General features: G+C 38.6%; 1 protein-coding gene across 2 annotated transcripts in view; it reads right to left on the reverse strand.

The window, feature by feature from the left end:
• The window catches only part of PLCB1 (phospholipase C beta 1), a 673,888-nt gene that overhangs the window by 56,017 nt on the left and 593,430 nt on the right, over positions 1–24,441 (reverse strand). The window contains exon 32 of one of the 2 annotated variants that reach the window (XM_077872244.1): positions 18,189–18,306. The exons of the other annotated variant lie outside the window; for it this stretch is intronic. Within the exon in view, the coding sequence (XP_077728370.1) occupies positions 18,208–18,306 (99 nt within the window). The 3' untranslated portion in view covers positions 18,189–18,207. The remainder of the gene's footprint in view (positions 1–18,188; positions 18,307–24,441) is intronic. 2 annotated transcript variants of the gene reach the window in all.

Here is a 24,441-nt window from a genome sequence, read left to right on the forward strand (position 1 = left end):
TCTTTGGGTTTACCTTGAGAACATTTTTCTAGGACAGGTAACTATCCTTGGGTTGGTGCTTGGTCTATCAACACTGTTTTCCAGGGTCTCCTCTCAGAGATATATTTGCATCCATCCAACATTGATTCATGTAGCCAGATGGCAAAGGACAGAGCTGGGTCATTTCACACAAAGTGTGACCTACTTACTGGTTCAACAATCTGTGGTTTAATACTAAATAAAAGTATTGAGCCTTTGAGTTAAAAAAATGCAGTTTGGTTTGTTAGTTATTGTACAGGTGGCATGAACAGTCTGAATGCTGGATGCATCATTTCCAATAAGCAGGGGGATAAGATGCTAAACTGACTCCTGCAGGCTGGGTGAAATAAGGTGCGTGGTGTGTGCCATTGCCAACTCAGTGAGGTGCTGACAAAAGCCATTTAGAATCAGGAGCAAACATTCAGGCACCTATGGAAGAAAATGTCACCAGCAGACAATCGTGATGACCTTCTGACTTGGTCAGAAGTGTCCCAGGGTATTCTGAAAGTGCAAAATCTTCAAGGGTCTTCTGAACTATCTAAGAGGTGGTAGAGCCTGAACGCATATCTATGTGAAAAGTCTTCCTCCCTGGAGCCTGTTCTCTGTTGAAACAGGGTCTGAATCAAAAGGATAAGAACTGAACTAGAGTGTCCCCTATAAATAAAGATGCAATTAGGGCCTGTACTCCCACATCAAGACATAATTGGTTTACAATGGCCTTGTTCAAAACTGCCACAGACACGTCAAATCAAATGTTAATCAAAATGTTAATATTGATACTATCAATAATTGATACTAATGTATTCATTTTCTTTCATCTTATTTTGTACTTTTTTTTAAAAAAAAAATCTTACTGACTATATTCTCTATGCTGTACTTTTCATCCCTGGGACTTACTTATCTTATAACTGGTAGTTTGTACCTCTCACTTCAGGATTGCCTGTATTTTTTTTTTTTTTTCTTGCTTTCTTTGGATTACTTTTTCCAGACTCATTTTTTTTTCTCTCTGAAACAAAGTTATATATTCTTTTTATTCTCTTAGTAACACTAGATATTTAAATATTTATCCCATCAAGGGTTCATCAATATCTTCACCCTCTTGCTGAACAACACAAGGACTTAGGATATTTTAATACCAATGACCTCTTCTTGATTGATATAGAATTGTTTTATATGTCAATTCTAATTTAACCCCATAAGACATCATCATTCTATATAATTAATGTTCATGCAAAATTATCTACCTATGTATAATTTTCTTTGTTCTCAGTTCAGACTTTCCACTAAGATTAATTATTCCTCTGACTAGCATTAAGGTTTATGATTTCTTTTGATGAAAGTAAACACTCAGCCCTCTCTGGCCCTCATCCGCATCCTGTATCTCCTTTCATCCTGGGCTAGACAGAAAGTGTTTTTATTGCTATTACTTTTAAGTGATAACTTTCTTTGAGCACAAAACTCTAGACTGGCAAAAACTGGCTTTCAGCTCATTGAGGATATTATCCCTCTGTCTTCTTGCTTCCATCGTTACTGCTAAGAAACCAAGCTTTTAAGAAAGTAACCGTCATTTCTCTAAACGTAATTTCTCCTTAGCTATTTTTAAGATATTTCCTTTGTCCTTGGTCTTCTGAAACTTCAATAGGATGTTTTTAGATATGGAATCGTTTAAAATATATCTTGCTTGGGATTCCTGAATCTCTGAATTTGTATCTTTCATCACTTCTGACATACAATCTCTTCAAATATTCTCCTGTCCTCATTTTTGCTCACCTTTTCTTCTCACATTATCCATCCTGGCTCTTAATCTCTCTACCCTATTTTTCAACTCTATGACACTCTGCTGTATTCTGAGTAATATTATAGGCCTATTTTAAAATCTCCTTAAGTCTTTCTCTATTGCTGAAAGGCTGGAATCTTAAATGCAATGCATTTTCATTTATAGAAAATCAATTTGTTTTCAAATATACTTCATCCCCTTTTTTAGTCAATTGTTTTTGACACATGTCAATTCTAAAAGCACTTGTTTAACATTCTGCATGTCATAATTGCAAAATATAAATAAATTCGTAAAGGGCTCATTGTGCTGTCTGTAGGTTCTCATTCATTGACTTTATTTCTATTCATTTTGTAATTGCTTTGATGAGCTGATATTTCTTGGGTTTTGTTTGTTTGAGAGAGAGAGACAGTGTATGGAAAGGGCAGAGGGAGAAGGAGAGAGAGAATTTTAAGCAGGCTCCATGTTTAGCACGGAGCCAGACATGGGGCTTGATCTCATGACCATGAGATCATGACCTGAGCTGTAATCACAGCTGGATGCTTAACCTAAAGAGCCACTCAGGGGCCCTGATATTTCTTGGAACTTAATTGTAGTGACAGCACAAGGTCTGATTTGAAGACAGGCTCCTTTATAGACAAATTGAATGATTATGGCAGGAACCAGATTTCCAGGGAGAGACGTATTTAAGCTAAATCCTGAGTGTGTCGGGTGGTGTGAATTCAGGCTTCAAATCCACGTGAGAGATAGCTTTTGACCATGAATTCTCAGGGAGAAATTTTCCTCCTCTATTCAATACCAAGTTTTAAGACCAATGATTTTCTTGCAATTCTTTGAGATGATGGGTTTATTTTTTATTCATGCATACTATGAAGTTGTGTGGTGCTCTATAATCCCAGGTTTATGGAGTGGGTCTCTTTTTAGATTCCTCACTTTGTCTTCATTTCCTGTTCTTCGACTACCCACACATCATGAAAAAAAACCAAGCTCAATGTCAACTTGACAGATACTTTCCAGGTGAAAAACAGCTTTACTGCTCTGTAGGACTTGCTGGGTACCCACTTTCACTTGGGCTTTGTGCTTTGAGCATTCCTTAATTTTTTTTTCCCATGCACCAATGCATTTAAACATATTTAAAAAGTTATACAGAGTTTTTATTGGAAACTCCAGTCTCTCCAGTTTGTTTTTTGATGTTTTCATAGGTTAGATCATCAGCAACAGATGTGAGTTTTTATACAGCTAAGGGAAACAGGTGACTTCAGGATTGCTTCAGAATCATTGTAATTTTACTAAAAACCGATCAATTTTGAAGGTTTGAAGGGCTCATTAACAAAAATGCCATGATATCTAGGAGTCATAATGGCTTCTTTTAGCCTGAAATGGATTTTTAAAATCAGAAATAGGAAGAAAAGGGGTACTTGAAAGAAGTGGATCCAGGTGAACAGTTAGAGAAAAGCTTAAATTTCAAAGAATCTCCCTTTTTAAAACTAACTTTTAGCAGTAAGAGAGTCTTTTATATTAATTCAGAATATTGTGAAAACTCAGATAATATATACATTATTTCCAGAAACACATGCAAATATACACTACAGATAGCTAGAAAGCATCCCTTTCTAGCTTCTAAATCCCAGTCCCCTCCCTCAACTTAACCAGGGTTTAAAAGTTTGATGTGTATAAGTCTAGAACTTTCTATTTATTCTTATTCGTATTCATATCTCTGCACATACACAGAAACATTGAGTTTGTTTTTCATTTTAGAAAAAAATATATAGGAGATCTGGTATTCTGCATGTCTGAACATGGCTTTGAGTTCTCTTTTGCTTTCTTTTGCTTAATATCAAAATATCAGAAATAGTTCAGAAATATCAATTTAATAATCCTTTCATAATTTTGAAGAGTTGGCTTCCCTTTCTTCAAACTTCCAGATTTTCTGTAGAGAATCCTGACCCCATTCTGACTTTCGATTTGTGACGGGGTAATTTCCTTTCTGGAAATATTTACACATTTCTCTTTGTTCTTGGTGTTTCCAAAACTTCCCAGTGTTGGGCCTTACTGTAGACCTTTTCTTTCTTGTTGTTGGGCTATCAGTTTAGCTCTTCAGTTTAATAACTAATGTTCTTCAGTTGTGAAAATATTTCTTCTCCTATTTCTTTGATAATCTGCTTTCCTCAGTTGTCTCTTTGTGGTGCTCCTCTCAGCTGGGCGCCTCTCTGGGAACTTAGCTTTTCCCTTCTTTTTTCTGCAAAATCAGTTACCTCCCTTCCATTTGCCTTCTATGTTCTAATTATATATTATCACCTATTTTGTATTCTTCAACTCTTTTTTCCCCATTAATTATCATTTTAGGAGAAACCATTTAAATAACACTCCTAAGAATATGTCCAATGGAAATGCACAAGACTCCTTAAGAATATCTGCACATAGGTTATATAAATATATGTTACCCATTTTACAGTTTCTGTTGTTTTCTATTATATAGAATTATCTCATTATGCATAATTATATGTATATGTTATCTATATGGGAGAGAGGGAGAAATAGATTATTGCTGCTATAGAGGAAAGTTTTTTGTCTTTTGAAATTTAAATTACATTCACCGCATAACGAAATTCTTTTAATTTTTACTATATAAGTTTTTAATTGTCTTGTCATCAGCAGATAATTCTGTGGTTGCATTGTAATTGACTGAGATGGAATATGGCTGGGAGAACAAAGTAGCTGGAAGTGAGGTTGGAAGAACAAAATAAGGAAGCTGGGGACTAGATTTCTGGCCTGGTCCTACCACTATCTGTAAGTGGACCTCTCTGGGCCTCTTTTCCAAACTGCTAAATGAAGGTGTTAGTCCAGCTTATCTCAAAACCCTTTGTGTTTTGTAATATGTCTATGTAATATTCTAGAATTTTCTACCTTGGGTTGCTCAGGGTTAGCAGTAGCTTTTACCCCACCTTTGGATGATGATAAATTCAATTTTCCCATGGCTCCTCAACACAGTTTTGTGTGAATAATGAAAATCGCAAAGCATGGCACTAGAGTCTGAACATAAGATGTTGTCAGAAGTCCAGTTGAAAAATCTTCTGTTAAGTCAATGAGGATAAATCTGGGGAAATGCTGTTCCTGGACATTGGAGGTAATGAAAGCAAAGTCCTCAAGGTTATGTAATCAATTTTTCAATTAATATGCTTTCTTCCCCCTTCAGTGGTGTATAGATTAATAGGAGCTGAAAAGGAATCAAGGCAGGAGCACAGAGGAAAGTAGACTGGAGCAAACAATGCAGTAGAGCAGATATTACATTTACTTGACATCTACACAACAGACAAGGGAAACATGTGATCTGAAATCAAAGGGGACTGGGTTTCTAGAATAATGGACATTTTACCTAGGTAGCTATCATAGCGATAGCCATGTGGCAAGATAGTGAGGCATGCTTGCTTAGGAATCTGTCTGCTGCTAACATAGTAGGAGGATGTGCATTATAATATTTACATGTGTTTTGAAAAAAATTAATGGATTAACACACTTGATAGGTAATGCACATGGTGCAAAATTCAAAGAGGACAAGAGGCTATTATTCAAGGGTGCTCATTCCTTCCCAATGTTATATCATAATACAATTTTACTGGTAATAAGCTCTTATGTAGCAACATAGGCTTCTTCAGATTAGAGATATATATCAAAACAATGAGTAAATCTAGCTTTTAATATGTCTACATATTTAATATTTATAACTTGTTTTATGTTTATATATATTTATATGTAATATATATACATATATACTCAAGTATGTATCATGGATAGATGGGGATGGAGGGCTACTTTCAAATATATTGTCCTCCAATTTCAAGACATAAATTATTTAATTTGATCTGATTTTTTTTTTTTTAGATGGGTTAGGGCAGAAGGAGAGGGAGAATCCTAAGCAGGCTCCATGCTGAGTATGGAACATGGAACTCAACCTCACTATCCTGAGATTATGACCTGAGCAGAAATCAACAGTCAGGTGCTTAACTGACTGAGCCACTCAGGTGCCCCCTTAGGAGATAAAAGATATTTATTTATTTATTTATTTATTTATTTATTTATTTATTTAGATTTTACTTATTTGTTTGAGGGGGAGAAAGAGAGAGAGAGAGAGAAAGAGAGAGAGAGAGGAAGCACAAGCAGGGAGAGGGAGAAGCAGGCTCCCCACTAAGTAGGGAACCCAATGCAGGGCTTGATCCCAGGACTCTGAGATCGTGACCTGAACTGAAGGCAGATGCTTAACTGACTGAGCCATGTAGGAGCCTCAGAGATAAAATATTTTAAAAAGAAAACCTATTTCCACTGTGATCAGTAAGTGATCACTATAATTCCAAGATTAAAGACCTAGGTGATAAAATAGTTCTCAATCTACAGTTTCAAGGTTTTCCAATTAAATTAGCTTTAATCTTTAGATAGAATATTCCTAGAGGCCAGAATCCTGGTGAAAACAGTGACAAGTGCAATGCAGCTGATGGCCCCCTGGGTATCTTCACTTGTCATCTTGGGATCTTGGAAAAATCTCACATAATAGCTGTTTTCACATTTTAGTTTGCCAGCAGGGCTTACATACAGAGGAACTGTAGAAATATAAACGATTATGGTAAAACTCTGACCAACACGCCAAACAATATATTTAGGTACAAGGTTTAAAGAAAAGGAAACAACTATTTCAAAAACCCCCCACTGAGCCCAATTCTGGCAGTCACATCAGGATGGAGAGGAGACTCACAGATCACATGAAATGCTTTGCTGACTCTGTGCCCTTGCTGGGCATATGTTCATTTATCAATACATCTATTGAAATATCCCCCCAGAAAAGTGGCTGTCAAGAGCCAGTATAATTAATTTGTCTGTTAGGAATATTTTATTTTAGAGACCATCTTCAAAGAAAGACATTCTGAGCAGTTACAGATGAGCTACACATTTCAAAAAACCACAAATTTCGGGTTATAGCTCAGCAGAATTGAGCATGATTTTCAGCCATGAAATAGCAAACACTTCTTCTAAAAATGTGAATTTAAAGGCTTTGACTAAAAATCTTGCCAAAGCTTTTGACAAGAGTTCAATTTGGTAGAGAAAAATATAAGAGAAAACAGGAAAAGGTTGGCTCCACCTAGACGAGCGTGCCTTTTGTTCCCTTGTGACCCAACCTTCATGAAACTGTTTGTTATTCACCTCATTACAAACATCTCTCTGCCACAGCAGGTGTTGGGTCGGGAGGGGACACGGTGTCCAGGAAACCTGCAATCAGGTTAGCAAACTCCCAGGAGCCCATTCCCTTTCAATCAACTTGAAGTGCCCAGCACTGCCTACCACAGCTCGTGAGCTGTCTGCCCATGAAATGGTTGTCATTTGAGTCACCGCAGAAACATGTTCCCAAACCACTTTCCCAGGAAGTATAGGAGCCATACTTCTAATGACAGAAAAGAAAGCTGTCCAAACCTTTCTAGCCATTAAAAGCAAGACAATTTCCTTAGAGTTGCTTCACAATTCTACTCTCTATAGAACTGGCCTTAAAAGTTTCTTGTAGGAATCAGTCTCTTTGGGTAAAGTTCAGGCATTTCAAAGATGTCCTTCTGATTTTTAGTTCCTCAAAATGGTGGCTAAGTCTATTTCAGAACTCAGAGTGCCTTCAAAGCAGAAGAGGAGTCAGCAGGCTCAGACTTACAAGGCTTCCTTCTTTTTTTTATTTTTTTTATTTTATTTATTTATTTATTTATTTTTTTCAAAAGACTTACAAGGCTTCCTTCTATATCCTCACAGGTCTCTGCTGTGAAGTGGTTGATCTAGATTTCTCCACTGACTAATAATGGCTGTTGGCCATCTGGGGTGATGGATTGGTAGCCACTGCTTGAGTCCACGGTCTGAGCCAACTGGCCTGAGAAGCATCTTTGTCATGTTCTTAGGCTTCCAGCAGCCCCTTCAATACCACCATTTTTTGTCACTAGGGTATACAGGATCTTTCTTCTTCCCTCCAGGACACACGTGATATGGGAACCTTCCAGATTTGGGCCCAGAGAGTAGAAGTGACAGAGGTACATACAAATCTTACCTCCTGCTCACTTCTCTCACCCTTTTTCTCACAGTTCTCAGGCTTGGAAAGGGGCACACTTTCCTCTTACCCTGAGTTCTGTCATCACTGGGTGTAAGACTCCAGCCCCTTAGGTTGTCTGTGTTCAAAGAAGCTAAAGGAATTTGGAGAAATCCTTTCCTCTCTTGAAATGTCTTGTTTTCAAGATTTCTGCCCTGCCCTCAGGAGTCCTGTCCTTTCCTTTCCTGGAGCTGTGATTCGGGAAGGATAGGGAGGGAAGGAGGATGCTTAAGGAGAAGAGAAAATATATCAGTTTATTACATGCAAGTAGTTTCACTGCTACACAAGGCAGAGTGAATTCTAATTAGAGGACGGCAAATGCGGAAACATCTTGGTCTAGGGTGCGTTGTGCAGCAGCCATTCAGGCTTTGTGCCCTTGTGGATCAGCTCTGGGAATCATCATGAAAGCTCTATCAGTATTATTGTTAATATACTAAATAGTAAGAGAAAAACGACCTAATATTTAACCAGTGTCTAGGGAAACCCTTTATTGTTCCTGACAGTTCGTGAGAGTTTATGCTGCACACTCATTGAAATATCGTTCTTCCACTGAAGAACTCTGATTCATCAGAGAAAACCACAACCCTGACAACAGTAAAATAGGTGAAATCCCTTTTTCCTGATTCTTGCCTGGCAGTCATTTTTTTTTTTAAGATTTTATTTATTTACTTATGAGAGACACAGAGAGAGAGAGAGAGAGAGAGAGAGAGAGAGGCAGAGACACAGGCAGAGAGAGAAGCAGGCTCCATGCAGGGAGCCCGACGCGGGACTTGATCCCGGGTCTCCGGGATCACGCCCTGGGCTGAAGGTAGGTGCTAGACCACTGAGCCACCAGGGCTGCCCCTTGGCAGTCATTTTATTTAGCAGTCTCATGATAAACTAGACTGGACCATAAGTTAGAAGTACTGATTAATCTCTTCTCAAATGCATGTTCCCTTATTCCCTACATCTCCCATGACTAGTCCAGATTTCTGTTTCCCTTCAAGTCTGGACTTCTGGAAGACTGTTAGATAAGCAGTCCCTGGGATCCCTGGGTGGCGCAGCGGTTTGGCGCCTGCCTTTGGCCCAGGGCGCGATCCTGGAGACCCGGGTTCGAATCCCACATCGGGCTCCCGGTGCATGGAGCCTGCTTCTCCCTCTGCCTGTGTCTCTGCCTCATTCTCTCTCTCTCTCTCTGTGACTATCACAAATAAATAAAAAAAAAAAAAAAAAAAAAAAAAAGATAAGCAGTCCCTCATTGCTTCCTGTTTATCCCATTCTTATCCGGTCCCCAGTCACACCTTCCCACTGAGCCATCACTAATACCAAAAGCACCGGGTCCTCCTGATTATTAAAATCAAAGGACACCTTTCTGTACTCAGTCGTTCTAGACTCTGTGCATCATTTTTTTTCCCCCTCTTGGCTTCTCTGGCAGTCTTGGTTTCCCTCCCATCTCACAGGTTGTACCTTTTCTGTCTCAGGCTCTATCTCCTCTACCAGATCTCTTAAAATGAGTTTTCTGGATCTGAGTCTTAGGATCCCTTCTCTTTCCGCTCTCTTGCCAAGAATTTTATCCATTCTATGTTCAAATTTATTCTAGATTCATGATTTTCAGATTTTTGTGGATGTAAGTTACACCCAGAGAAAGGGTGAAAATTTGCAATTACTTAATCTTTGCTGCTTGAATTTCTTCTTCTATAATCAACCTCATAAGATTCTCATGAAGTGTTACAGTGATAAAAGGAATCATAAATGAACAGGGTTTTCATCAGAAAGCAGATGTATTTGTGGTGTCCATTTGATGTACAAACCTAGAGCAGGAAATAGAGTCCCTTATTTGCTCTGTAACCTTAGGCAGGTACTTTCACTTCTTGGGCTTCAGATTTTAGAGACCACAGGCATGACTTAATTGTAGTGTGCATCAAAGATTGAATGTGAATTCTGCCAAATGGTGTTTCATTTTCAAAACATGAGCAACTCTTTACTTGTCTGGAAGTGGTATAAAAGGGCAACAGTGGAGGGACACCTGGATGGCTCAGTGGGTTAAGCATCTGACTTCAGCTCAGGTCATGATCTTGGGGTTTTGGGCTCAAGTCCCACATCAGGCTCCCTGCTGAGCATGGAGTCTGCTTGTCCCTCTCCCTCTGCCCCTCTCCTGCTCATGCTCTCTCTCTCTCTCTCCCTCATATAAATAAATAAATAAATAAATAAATAAATAAATAAATAAATAAATAAATAAAACCTTAAAATAAAAAAATCAACAATCGGGAGAAATGTTTCCTACAGAATACAAAGCTTAACCTGAAAACTGTTATTTACCTCCAGAGGTTTCCTATTCTATTTCATTTATTGTCATTTAAAACTTTTAGTAGGAACAAAAATGTCTTCTTTCAAAGGAATGAGGCAAGTATAAGCTTAGTATTAGCTGCAGGGTAGTATTAGCAGTGGGAGGTACTATGTTACAGCTGTGGCAATTTTCAGGTAGAAGACATTGCTGGGTGGGTTCGAAAGATGTTGTCAGTGCTAGGTTTATGTTTTAGGAGACTTTCTGTTGCCCCCCAAATATTTGATATGCAGAGACTGAGTCCATGGGTCAGCAAGGCAGCACTTCCCCTTTCTAGTGAAGGGAACAAAGAAACACAGGATTTAAAAAGGTAATAAATTACATTTCAGCAGAAAGTTTCATTTTGTTTACAACAAGTGGGTAATAATAATGTTTGTGATGTGATAAGTGGCAATAGGAAACCTGTATAACTCTTGGGAAAACCCTATGCCATAAGAGTAAGTTTTGTGCCAGTGGTGTGCTGGTACATGTTTGGTAGGTGGCTCTCCTAGAAAAAGGAAGAGCCTGGTTTGCAGTGTTTCCTGATTTCTGTGGTGGAAATATTCCCACTGTGATCACAGTTAAGCTTCAGAAGGGAAGATCTTGTACGCAGACTTAGTAAGAAGTGCTCAGTAGCACTCTGTTAGAGGGACCACTATACAGATACAATAGATCTAAACTCCCTTGAGAGTGCAGACAATCAGGAAATGTCTTAGCCAGCATGAGCTCAGTTTTGGGTACTTGTTATCTTTGTTTTTAATATAACTTGTTTAATTGTAAGTTTATATAATTTACATTTTTATAATAGCTGTGTTGAACAACTGGCTCACACAGAATCCATAAAATTTTTTAAAATTAAGGTGCCTTGGTGGCTCAGTTAGTTAAGCATTTGCCTTTGGCTCAGGTCATGATCTCAGGGTCTTGGGATTGATCAAGCTCCATATTAGGCTGCCTGCTTGGCGAAGAGGCTGCTTCTCCCTCTCCCTCTGCCTGCTGCTCCCCCTGCTTGCGCTGTCTCTTTTTCTCTGTCAAATAAATAAATGAAATCTTAAAAAAAAAAATTAAATTACTTCTTGTGAGCTAGTCTTACTAACTCCAAGTTAACACTGGCTTGTCTTCAAAGAATGAAGGAAAATTAATATTAATATTTGCTTGAGCAATATGTAATGACATTTGGGTTCTGAGAGGTGCACAATTTAGGTGATTTTTCTACTTGTTAATTTTCTAGAACTCTATGTATCTATCAATAGGTAAATCAAAAGCAGTGATTAAAATCATCACATGCTAGATCAATAGATGATAGTTTTCTGTAAATTTGTGTGTTGACTGTAAAGTATGTCTCACCTCCTCTCAGGAAAAAAAAGAAAGAATCCAGAGAAAAAGATATTTGCCTATTGAATGAATGACATGTTTTATGGATGGAATTGTGTCTCTTTAAATCTCTTATGTTGAAGCCCCAACATATGTGACTTATTTGGAGATGGGGCCTTTGAGGATGTAATTAAGTTAAATGAGGTCATAATGGTGGGGTCCTAATTTGATAGGACTAGTGTCCTTATAAGAAGAGGAAGAGACACCAGAGCTCTCTCTGTGCAGAAGGGCAGGTCAAAAGCCATATGAGATCATAGCAAGAAAGCACCGTTAGCAAACTGAGGAGAGAGGCCTCACAGAAACCAATCCTGCTGGCACCTTGACCTTGGACCTCTGTGAGAAGATAAGTTTCTGTTGTTTAGGCCACCCCATCTGAGATATTTTGTTATGGCTGCCCAAATGGACTAATGCAACATACAAATAATGCAATTCCATAGCAATAGCATAATACTCATACCTCAGGCTCTGTCACAAGGTCACGCAGAATTTCTTCCTGTCTCCTCCTCTTCAATGAACTTCTACTTAACCCTACAGGTCAAAGGTTACCATTTCTGGGAAGCATTCCTTGGTTTCCCCCAGTATGTGTCAGGCCTTCCTCCCCTGAGAACAGCTCTATTATCATGATGATCATAGTGTTTTTATCCTAACACAAATCCTTTGAATCCTTTATTTTTTTAAAAAAGAGTTATTTATTTATTTTAGGAAGAGGGGGGAGAGAGCGAGAGAGCGCGAGAGTGAGTGAGAGAGAGAGCACACAGGGGGAGTGGCAGAGGGAGAGGGAGAGAAAATCCTCAAGCAGACTCCTTGCTGAGCACACACCTGAATGTGGGACTCTATCCCAGGACCCTGAGATTGTAACCTGAGCCCAAATCAAGTCAGCTGCTTAACCAACTGAGCCACTCAGGTGCTTCCCTTTAAAGAATCCTTTGAATAAAGGTAGATTACTTATTAGGAATTAAGATTCAGCATACTATCCACCTGTGTTGCCCATTGTTAGCCACTAGCCACATGCAGCTCTTTGTACTTAAATTTAAATACAATTTAAATATAATTGAAAATTCAGTTCCTCCTTTGCATTAGCCACACTTCAAATACTTAATAATCACTTGTGCCTGGTGGCTACTGCATTGAGATCTTACATATAGAACACTTCCATCATTGCAGGAAGTTGTATAGGCCAGAGTTGCAGTAGACTGTAAGCAATTTGAGGCAGGGGGCAAGCTTTGAAATCTTTTTGCATTGCTTTATGTCCCAGCATCTAACCTAGTGCTTGCTCTACAGTAGGCATCCAGTAAGTATTAGCTGAATTATTAAAAGAAAAAAATTAACACTATTTACCTAGTTGTAGCTCCTGAAAGCATTCATGGTTCCTAGAGATCACAGAAATAAACACACCTACATAAATTTGTTTTTACAACTGGCAAGTAAAACGCTAAAAATAAGCAATTTTCATTTTTCCTGGGATGAGAACATGAAGATGCATTAAGATGCAATTATAGAATTCATCTCAGGTGTTAATATAGCAATCTATAGTTGTTAATTCGGAAGCACGATATCGATTCTAATTTATTTTTTTCTAGGTCATCTCTGCTTCATTGTTCTATAAGTGACCCTATGGACTCATTAAATCTTTCAGCATGATATTTATGCAACCCTATTTAATGAGTCCTCCAACACCCTGAAGTCTCTGGATCTCATACCTATTATTTCAGTGGCAAACTTCTGAATTTAATTAATCGTCTTCTTCCTGGACACAAAGGAGGTCAGGAAAAGGTTGCCCAGTCGTACACAACTCTCTTCTTGCAGACAGCCCCTTTGTTGCCACATTTAAAGATATTCGAAGAGACCCACAATAACACTTGGGAATCTGGGTATTTAGAGGTTCCAACCCTAGGAATCTTTTCTTTATTTCTTGCTCAAATGTTTCACAAGTTAGCCCAAAGCAGTTCCCCTCACTCAAACTCAGGAACAAAAGGAGAAGCCCCATATGACAGGACTTAAATACCATCTAAAAAAAAGGTATTTCTCTTCCAAGATGTTCCTTTAGATTTCCTGGTAACTTCATGGATAAACACTAGGGCCGAGTACTTATTATTTTAGTGAATAAATGAAAACCATGAAAACAACTGCTTGGCCCTCGTGCAAAGCCCAATGTGTACCCTAACTTCTATCTTGTATAATTCAGGACATAACTTTTCAAGTGGGAGAAGGAGGTTGTGGTTAGTGAGGGTGTTCTAGAGGGGGAGCATGCAGAGAGAAGAGAATGGCAAGATCTCCAGGGAAGCAAAGCGATTTAGTCTCTGGTTTGAACTCAGCCCCAACATGCATAAGCTGGATGGAGTAGAGAGGAAAGGGGAGAGGATGGAGGAGAGTCAGAGTTGGGAGGGGACGAGGGTCTCCGTCCTCAATCCTCATGCTTTAAAGAGAAGAACAGTGAGCCTTAGCAGCCGTGGACAGAGATGGATGTGTCAAAATCCTTTTAACCCACTTGTACAGGTGGCACTTGTCTCAGTCTCCACTATGCTTGGCATGGCTTGCCCGCTGGATATGATGAGCACAGAAAACACCTTTCCTGCCTCTCTCCCATGGCCTGGGAGCTGCTGTCAATGGTGACCCCCTGGAGGTGGAGCCCTGTGTTTCACAGGGCTGGAAGTGTTCTAACATCTAATCCTGTGGGATGTTCTTTTCTAAGACACTAGTTTAAAAACAAGTGATTTTGAGAAACTCAAACATCCTTGTTATGAGATTTAATTACTCTTGCTGTTGTGATCAGTTTGGGGGCTAAATTCCTGGCCAGATTCGGTTGAAAACGTATGAAGCCTGGAGTGTACCACCAGGAAGGAAACAGCGTTTGGTGTCATGAATGTGTCTATTCCTTTCAGCCACTCAGAGAGATTTCTTTCCCTTGACAGAGAGCCAGCTAGGTAGTCTCCCCATTTTACAGATGTGTATACTGGGGGCACAGATGGTACACCTTTATTGCTTGCCTGTCCATGAAATGTGAGCAAGAGATATTACACCCCTGACATCTAGATCACAAAATCATGGCTTAACATTAGAAACGACAAATACCCACCATTTGCTTCGATGTGGATGGACCTGGAGGGTATTATGCTGAGTGAAATAAGTCAATCGGAGAAGGACAAACATTATATGGTCTCATTCATTTGGGGAATATAAACAATAGTGAAAGAGAATAAAGGGGAAAGGAGAAAAAATGAGTGGGAAATATCAGAAAGGGAGAAAGAACATGAAGACTCCTAACTCTGGGAAACGAACTAGGGGTGGTGGAAGGGGAGGTGGGCGGGGGGTGGGGGTGACTGGGTGATGGGCACTGAGGGGGGCACTTGACGGGATGAGCACTGGGTGTTATTCTATATGTTGGCAAATTGAACACCAATAAAAAATAAATTTATAAAAAAATCATGGCTTCAGATATTTACTAAGAAAGCTGAAGGGCGTAATACATAGCATGCAGTCTCTAAGGTTGGACATTCTTTGTATGATCTTGGGAAAGTCTATTAACTTTTTTGAATATTAGTTTCCTCTGCTTTGCAATGGTGAGACTAGGAGCATACCACATGTGATATGCTCTGAAGGTGCTTGGCAACATAGTAAGTGCTTGATAAATGCTAGTTGTTTTGTTATTATTTATTTGTCAGGGGGAAAAAGCCTTTTTAATGCTCCCCTATGGCCTTCAATTGCTCTTTATTATTTAAGAACAGGTAGGACCTGTGTTTTTTGCTCTTCTGTGCTTCCTATTGAAATTAAAATTGGCACAGCCCAGAATAAAGAAGGCACTTAATAAATTCTTGACATAAATTAATAATTTTTCAATGCTATATCACTGGCATTTTTATAGACATTGAGGGGCGTGTGTGTGTATATATATATACACACACACATATCCTTTTATATTTGTCTTTATGCAAAGGGTTCATGTATACCCAGAATGAGCAAACATCCTTTTTTGTTTATTTGGAATCTTGCTATATAGTGATTTGTATTTAGAAGTTACTACAGTTAAAAATATGACCCACCTTTTTAACCTCCATTTATTAATCTCTAGCGGATAACAAGAAATACACCTTTCATCATTGAAGGTTTGCATTCACAAATTTTAAAATGTGAAATTTCAAGAACTTATGTGATGAGTATTCTGAGGATCAATCTTAGAGGAAAAAAATCACTCTTTTCTAGCAAATGAGCAATGGCTTTATGTACTATTACTTGTTATTCATTTATTTTCTGTTCAGCTGTAATCTATCAGTGGAAATGTATGAGGTGAGTGAAACATTTGGAGGAAATATTAAATGAGGCACAAAAATGTACTTTTCATATACTAGTAGAAAAGGCCTTTTTGTTCTTTTTCAGGTACAAAACAATGTAATTTTTTGTTCTGTTTTAGCAATGAAATCTATTTTCTCATGGAACATATGAAATTGGTTTATTTTTATATTGCCTTTTATATGTGAAAAGCTAAAGGGACAAAAGTAACTATGTGATTAAAGATTTTCTTAATGTCCAGGTATTATGGGAATACTTATCTCTTGAAAACAAATATTTTTGCTAGCAGGAAACTCAGTTGACCTTCTAAAGGAAAAACAACTGGTGAACCAGTCATTATAAGCCTGATAGAGCACAGGAACCAAAATGTGATACTTAGGTATCTCTTGCATTTGTTTTAAAAAACAAAACCCAAGTCACATATTCTGAACTTCATTGTCATTCACCTCCTCAGGGAGAATTCAATATTCTATCTGTGGCATTAAATGTTTCATAATAACACTCAAAAACACCAGGACAGTAACAAGAGCATTAAAAAAATCCAATGATGCTTATAACTGATGACTTAAAAGATACCCTAAACATTTATAGCCAAATGAAGAAGTGATTGTCAAGGTCTCCCTGATTCCTTCCTAGAGGAATCAATATCACTCACCCTTCCCCTGTTCCACCTTCCCATGTGGGCTTTACTACAAGGTCACCACGGAAACAAGATTATCACTATTGGGAAGACACTGATGGAATTCATAGCCAGGCTGTAGCTTTGCTCTCAAACGGCATTTTCTGCCTTTCTCTAGTGGCAGAGTCCACAGTAATAAATAAAAAGATATCAGAGAGTCAAGCTCGTGATTAGGCCAAAATTTTAAAATACAATAAAACTTGAGGAAAGCAGCTTTAAGCTCTTCCTTCCAGGTGCTAGGACCAAGAGGTAGGAATGTACTAGATCCTTGCTTGTCAAATGTGGTCCATGGAAATGTGGCAGCAAGGGTATCCCCTGGAAGCCAGTTAGAAATGCAGATCTCTGGGGATCCCTGGGTGGCTTAGCAGTTAAATGCCTGCCTTTGGCCCAGGGCATGATCCTGGAGATCTGGGATTGAGTCCCTCATTGGGCTCCCTGCATGGAGCCTGCTTCTCTTTCTGCCTGTGTCTCTGCCTCTCTCTCTCTCTCTCTCTCTCTCTCTCTGTCTCTCATGAATAAATAAAATCTTAAAAAAAAAAAAAAAAAGAAATGCAGATCTCCGGTCCCATCCAGACCTTCTGAATCAGAATGCATTTTAATAGGATCTCTAGGTAATTCATACACTCATTAAAGCTTGAAAAGTGCTGAGCTAGAGCATCACTGCATGTGGTGATTGATGTAGAGGAAGAGAAAGAAATTATACCTTTTCTTTCCCCAAAAAAGTTGTTTTCACTAATTCTTTGACATGTTTCTAAACCATATGGCTTCATATATCAACAAGTGCTTGAAGACAAAAACATGAGCCTCACTGTAGAAATCTACTTTCAATACGTCAGAATAAATGTATTTTGCTTTCTTTATAATCACAATAACATCTTTTTTCCCTGAAATGCATATGCACTGGAATAACTTGGGCCAGTTTTCTTATTAGCAAAAGGAATATAGTAGATTTCATGATGCATTTCCTCTAGTAAGTTAAAGTCCTCTCTAACATCTGAGCTTCATTTTGCTCCAACCAGCAGCCCCTGGCCCAAGCATTCCTATTAGTGAGGTTATTTTCAAAAGCTCTTGATACTAGAGAATCAGGAAATCATGAGCTATCCCCTTAATTCAAAATATCATGTGGGAATACAATGACTTTTGCTGGATTTTTAAAAGGAAGGGTGTAGTAAGTTGAATGGAGTGGGTCAGGAGGACTTGCTGAGAGATAACTTAATCCCACTAGAGTTTAATATGATAGTAAGACTGTGGGCAACTAGTGCTGCAAGAAGTAGGAACGTAAAAATGTCTCAAAAGCAGAAATAACAATGTGAGTGTAAGAGAGAAAGATCAAGTTCTAAAAGGAAGCCAGTTTTGCAAATAGAGAAATAAAATGAAGAAAGAAGAAGATAAGAGGGAAGAATGGAATTTAATGTCAAGAACAGAGAGAACAATGCTGGAAAAAGTAAATACCAGGGAATATGGGTAAAGATGAGGGTGCATCATGGGTGTAGCTGAAAACTATGGCAGGAAAAGAATGGGAATGTAGAGAAAGGCTGGTGGGGGACAGGGCAGTATGAAAAACAAAGAAGCAAGTCAATGATGCCTATAAATCTGATGGCCACATGCCACCACTCTCTCAAAAGCGACCCCTCCCATCCAGTCCTACCTGGCCGGAAGGACGGTGGTCACCACTTGAGAGCTTGAGGGTTGGGGGGAGTAATGTTGGGGGAAACAGAGGGATCCTCATGGCAAGTTTCCGACAAGAATGAGGAGGAACCGTCCCCCTGTGTGGGAAAAAAAGGGAGGCTGTCATTTTTGTGGCATTGAAATTGAGTTCTAATCATTGGTTGTTTCAAATTATTTGTCTGGGAGCTCTCCTGGAGTACCTTCTAGAATGGAGATTTAAAATCTCTATCTCCTTTGTCTATTCCAACACTTCCAACCACAAATGCAATGGGATTGGCAACTGAATTCTCCTTGGTTCTTGCCTGCCCTCTGTAGGAATCAGATGTTACATACGATTATAACTAGTAGTTTCGAGAAAATCTCTACAAAATCCTACTACTGTCAAGAAGCTTGAAAAAAGATTGTATTGAATCCCTGACAGCAACTGAACAACACAGCCCAGTGAGTCTGGGCTTAATGGCTATACTTTTCTCTCTCAAAGAGAGAAAACTATTTTTTAAATGCATAAGGTGAGTTTTGTTAGCCCTCTACATAACTCATTTGTTTAAAAAAAATTTATTGAGCACCAACTATGTGCCTCTCATTGTTCTTGGGTGCCTAGAACTCAAGAGCATCAGTAAGCAAAACAGTCAAAACCCAACCCTCCAGTGAAAATGCAACTTACATTTCCCTAGGGAGGGATAACACTGGACAGCACATCTGAGAAAGAAGTAAATGATCTAATGAGAGAAGGTGATAAATACTACGAAAAACAGAAAGTAGAGCTGAATAAAAGGAAGAGGAGATGCCAGGGATGGGGAAGTGGTGGAAAGGGTGTACATTTAAGTGGTCATGGAAAGCCTCTTTGAAAAGAAAGTTTTTTTAAAAAAATTTTATTGTTTATTTGTGAACAAGAAGGAGAGAGGAGGGAGAGTGAGAGGGCACAAGCAGGAGGAGGTGCAGAGGGAGAAGGAGAAGCAGGCTTCCTGCTGAACAGGGATCCTAATGCATGGCTTGATCCCTGGGATCATGTCCTAAGCTGAAGGCAGATGCTTAACTGACTGAGCCACCCAGGTAGGTGCCCCATAAAGAAAGCTTTGAGCAAAGACCTGAACAACAGGATGGAGTTGCCCAAGCAGATCCTTGAGAGAATAAATGAACATTCTGAGCAGAGGAAATACTCCATACAAGAGTCCAAGATGGCACTGGCCTCACTTGTTGGGTCCTAGCAAGGAACCCAGGATGGCTGAAGCAGAGAGTGGATCAATGAGGAAACAAAGAGGGGATACAGCAAAGTGGAGTCAGATTATGTCGGACCTTGTAGATTCTTACTTCTCAGAGAGACGGAAGCCATGAAAGAGCCTTGAACTGAGGAGTGAGCTGATTTATCTTCTAAAAGATGACTCTGTCTGCCCTGTTGGAAATAGATTGTGAGTGGGCACATGTGGAAGTGGGAAGACCAGTTAGGGGGCTATTTAGAAATGTAGTTGAGAAAGGATGGTGGCTTTGGCTAAGGCAGTCACACTGCAACTGGTACCTCAACAATTATCAAGATGTCCTGTTTTATGATTTTGCAAGTCCTGCAGTGTTTTTGAATCCACCTAGAACAAAGTCCCAATAATAAATGAGAATTGCAACAGCTTATTATGTATTTCCTAAAATCTAAGAACTATTTTTAAAAAACAATATGTAAGAATCAAAGGAAAAGGGAAAAAAAAATCCTTTCCAGCCAAAGCTAGAAGACAACATATAACCTAGTTTCTACATGTCACCAAAAACATATACATGCTGCTGGCTACTATCTTACACAGGATTTCCCATATGCTAGCATAATTTGAGAGGGCAAAATCCATTTTGATGCCAAAATAATTAAACATGTTAAGCACACCCCCAATTGTATAAAGTTGTTTTTGTGTGAGTGTGTGTGTGATGGTCACAGAGGGTATGTAGAGAGAGAATCCATGCAAACTATCAGAAATGTCATGAACTGTTTATTATTCCATCACAAACATTAGCAAAAGTTAAATCTACCTCTATTGATAAAACTCTTTGAAATGTGAAACTCTTTGAAATATGGAAATACTACTTGAGTGTTGGTTTCACCTACAAAGTCAAAGATCTCCTTGTTAAATTCAAAGATTGTCCTCAGCAAATGATTATAATAAATGTGGAAGATTTGTATCGATTGATGTTTGTTGATAGAAAATGCATTACTAGGACTCCACGTGGAAGATTTGTTATTTGTTAATTTGGCCTTAGGCAGAATACATGGGAAACGGAGAATGTGACTCCTGCTCTTAGAAACTGCTTTCCTAATTTAAACTGAAATTTTCTTTAGCATTTTTCTGCTCAGTGGTCATGCATTTTTTCCTTTGAAATAGCTTTTTATCTGGTCTCCATATGCTGCTTCATCAAATGTTTCAAAGCACCAGGAAAATTCCTTGTTTGATATTCTACAGGCCCATATTTCTCTTGATTTGAATTTGCCATCCTTCCCCTGAAAATGTTGAGGGCCATGGTAGAATCAGGTAGTGGTTCCTGAGGTAATGAAATATTTACATTCTTTGCTTTAAAAAGAATTTAGGGAGTGGGTGTTGACTATTTTTATTATTCTAGTTATACCAAAGCAGGGCTTTAGAAACAAACTAGAAATACATTTGGAATAAAACATCTAATTAGTATTGGCAAAATTCACACAAATCATGCAAAATGGCAGGCACACAGAGTAGAAGTTAACCCAAAAGGTTTTCTGGGGGATCCATAGTTGCATGAAGACTTTTGTGTTATGGAAAGTGGGCAGATTAAAGTCAATGGGATTAAAGTCCATCTCATCCTATTCCTGATGTTAAACTCAATTCTCGTGGGAAGAATCTCAACATCATCAACACATACGCACTCTGCTCTGGCAAGTTCTCTTTGGATCCCTTCTCCTCCAAATTATATACCCATCACTGTACTTCACATTTCCTCATCCTTAGGAAAGAAAGTAGGGGTAAAGGACGAGGAAAAAAAGTTAAGGGGGCCGAGAAAAGGGGGAGGAATCAATGACAACTATGTGAATTTCCATTCCAAATTTGGTTAAATCTCAAACCCAGTTGCCTTATGGGAGCTAATAGATAACAGAAATCCATGAGGCAGCCTGGAGAATGTCACGCAGGCCTAAGGGGAGCCTCTTCTCTGCCCTAAAGATTTGTTTACATATTGGCTGTCTGTAATCACAATCTTTTTTTCAGATTTTATTCCTAAGTAATTTCTACACCCAGTTTGGGGCTTGAACTCATAGCCCTGGGAACAGCAGGTATGTGCTCCACTGAGCCAGCCAGGTGCCCCATATAGTTGAATCTGTAAAGAGAAATTCATTTTTTAATAAGAAAATTTCCAAGTATTAAGTAATAGCATGAGAGTTTTGTAATGTGCTGACTTACTTAGGCTGAACTACATTTCCTAGAGTTCCTTTTCTTTATTTTTACAGTAATGTGAGTTACAGGGGAGACTCTCCTGAATGTTGGATGGTTGAAAGGGAGGCAGTGGCCATCTGTAACACATACACTTTTGCAGATCTATCGAATGGGGTCTGGAATAGTTTTCCATTCTCTTTGGATCTTTAGTTGTTCTGACTTAGAAGCCTAGGCCAGGTGTATGTGTGTGCAGTTCTGTGGTAAATACTCAATTTTCTACAGGTTCTATTTTTCTGGTGAACTTCAACCAATATAGATGTTAATGAATTCAAACATTTTAGAAATGCCATGTGGGTATTTTCTATCTCTGGTTAGGTTACTTGGGTTATCCTTCTCATTGAAAACAACCAAGAAAGCTGGATTTAATATTAAAACTATCTTCTTGGGGCACCGGGGTGGCTCAATGGTTGAGCATCAGCCTTTGGCTCAGGCTGTGATCCAGGGTCCTGGGATCAAGTCTCGCATCAGGCTTTCTACGGGGATTCTGCTTCTCCTTCTGCTTATGTCTCTGCCTTTCTGTGTCTCTCATGAATAAACAAATAAAATCTTAAAAAATAAATAAAGTATCTTCTTTAAACAACCTAAGAACCACAAAAATTTAAAGAATGATCAGGCCCAAACTGCAGGGACATCAAACCTAGACAGGGAATCCACTTTTGCCCTGAGGGGATTTTGCTACTGCTGGAAATTTTGAATTCACCTTTTGAAAGCCCCGTAGGGTAGGGCTATAACTCAAAGCCTGTGGCCTGTACAGAATGAAGAATCTCACAGGAAACTTTCCCTGCAATAAGCTAGACATATAGATTATAGATTTAAAAATAAACCAAATAGCACTATGGAATAAAATAGAATAGAAAAGCTAGAATTAAAAGCTCAGAAAAAAAGGAGAAGAGCAGGGTAAACAAAGAATTGGTGAATTAGAAAAAGGGTTAGAGAAAAATTGCCCTCAGGGTAGCACAGAGAAATGAAAAGATGGAAAATACTGAAAAGAGTTACAAGACTGAGTTGATGGAGTAAGATCCATTTTATTTTACATGTAAATAATGTAATGGAAGCCATTTTTGGTGAGTTTCTATTGAGGAAAGTTATCCATCTAGCCACCTCAAAAATGTATTTAGATACATTTTAGAAAACCTCCGGAGAACACACACACACACAAAATTCCTAAATGCAAGAAAAGGAGGAAAAGTGCAAGCTATTTTCAAAAGAATTACACTAAGACTAACAGCTTCCCAATAATAAGAGAATCCAGATGGCAGGTGAATTTTATCTTCAGTGTGCTAAAAGACAATAATGGTCAGCCTAAAATTTTATACCCAGTGAAAGTATCCTTCCAGAATGAAGGTAAAATAAAGACGTTTTCAGACAAAAATGAAAAGAAAACCAAAACCTCCAGAGTTTGTCATTGGTAGGCTGTATAAAGGAAATTCTAAAGGATGGAGAAGATAACAGTCCCAAATGGACAGTTGGAGGCACAAGATAGAATGCTAAACAAAAAATCTGGTGAATATGTAGATAAATCTAAATGAACACTGACTGTATAACATAGAATAAGGATGTCTTATTTGTTTAGAAATGTATATAGAATTATTTTAAAATTTTAAGAATAAATCAGGAGGAGACAGAGTCAAAACTATCCTACTGTTCTAGTATTGCCCAGGAAAGTCAATGTATCTAAGCTTTACATTCAAGAAAATAATGAATAACTACATTTTTTTAAAAGGCAGTTATTTACATTGATACAAATGAAAAAGAAATTTCTTCCACAGAAAAAAACAAAACACAAACCATTGGGTGGACCTACCAAGACTTGACAATGAGCAAAACATAGTCAATAGGCAGCCAGTTTGCACTCTGTGGTCTGGCTTCTATGAGAAGGTCCACAGGGTGATAGCAGGGAGAATCCACATTTCCCCACTAAGTTACAAAGGATCAGGCAAGGAAGAAGCCTAAATCCCCTAATCTCTCTCTCTCCTTCACACTGTGAAGGCAGGACCGAAATCACTACATTGAGAGTTCTATCTCAGGGCCCAGTGTAGGTCTGGCAAGACTTCACCCAGAAGGATGAGTTCCTCATCCTGTTCATTCTAAAGATGTCAGAGGAAATGAGGAATATCAGTCTATATTCCCCTGATAGATGGAAAAAAAAAAGAGCCAGTAGACCACATGATGAAATGTTCTTTTGCTATAAATTAAAATGCCCTAAAGCTTCCTGGAATTCTCTCTTATTGATGAGCTCAATTTAAAACAGAAAACCTGTGTTCTAAGAAGCATCAAAGACAAATTAAGTGTCAGAGAAAAAGTAAATTTCACATTTATTGACTGTTTTATGAGGTTATGGAGATGGTTCATTAAAAAGTCCCCTCAAAGATGATTCTTCTTGTAGTCAGAGCCAGTAGCTGCAAAGTGATCAATATACAGTGGAATATTTGCAGCATATTTGGGGCAACTCCTAATTAACAATGCTTCAACATATTAAAATAAATCTTTTTGAAGTGTTCAGGAGAAAGGCAGAATGTCCTTTTTATAATGAATCAGTTTAGAGTTGAATGTAACCATAGATGGTATCATTTCTCTCCACTGGAAGTTGGGTTGGGAGTTGCTTCTATCACCCTTCATACACATATACCCTTTTCCTATTGGCTTTGGCAAACCCAGATGGAAACCCCAAGGAAACCAATTATGTCACTGATATAATTGGTGGGGTTTATTGCATCCATCTTAAGAACTCTGCAGCTATAGACTTCATAAAAACACACATCTTGAACAAAGCTAAAAATAGTATACACTCAGGAA

The sequence above is a fragment of the Canis aureus genome, chromosome 26 (genome assembly GCF_053574225.1).
Source record: "Canis aureus isolate CA01 chromosome 26, VMU_Caureus_v.1.0, whole genome shotgun sequence".
NCBI lineage: Eukaryota > Metazoa > Chordata > Mammalia > Carnivora > Canidae > Canis > Canis aureus.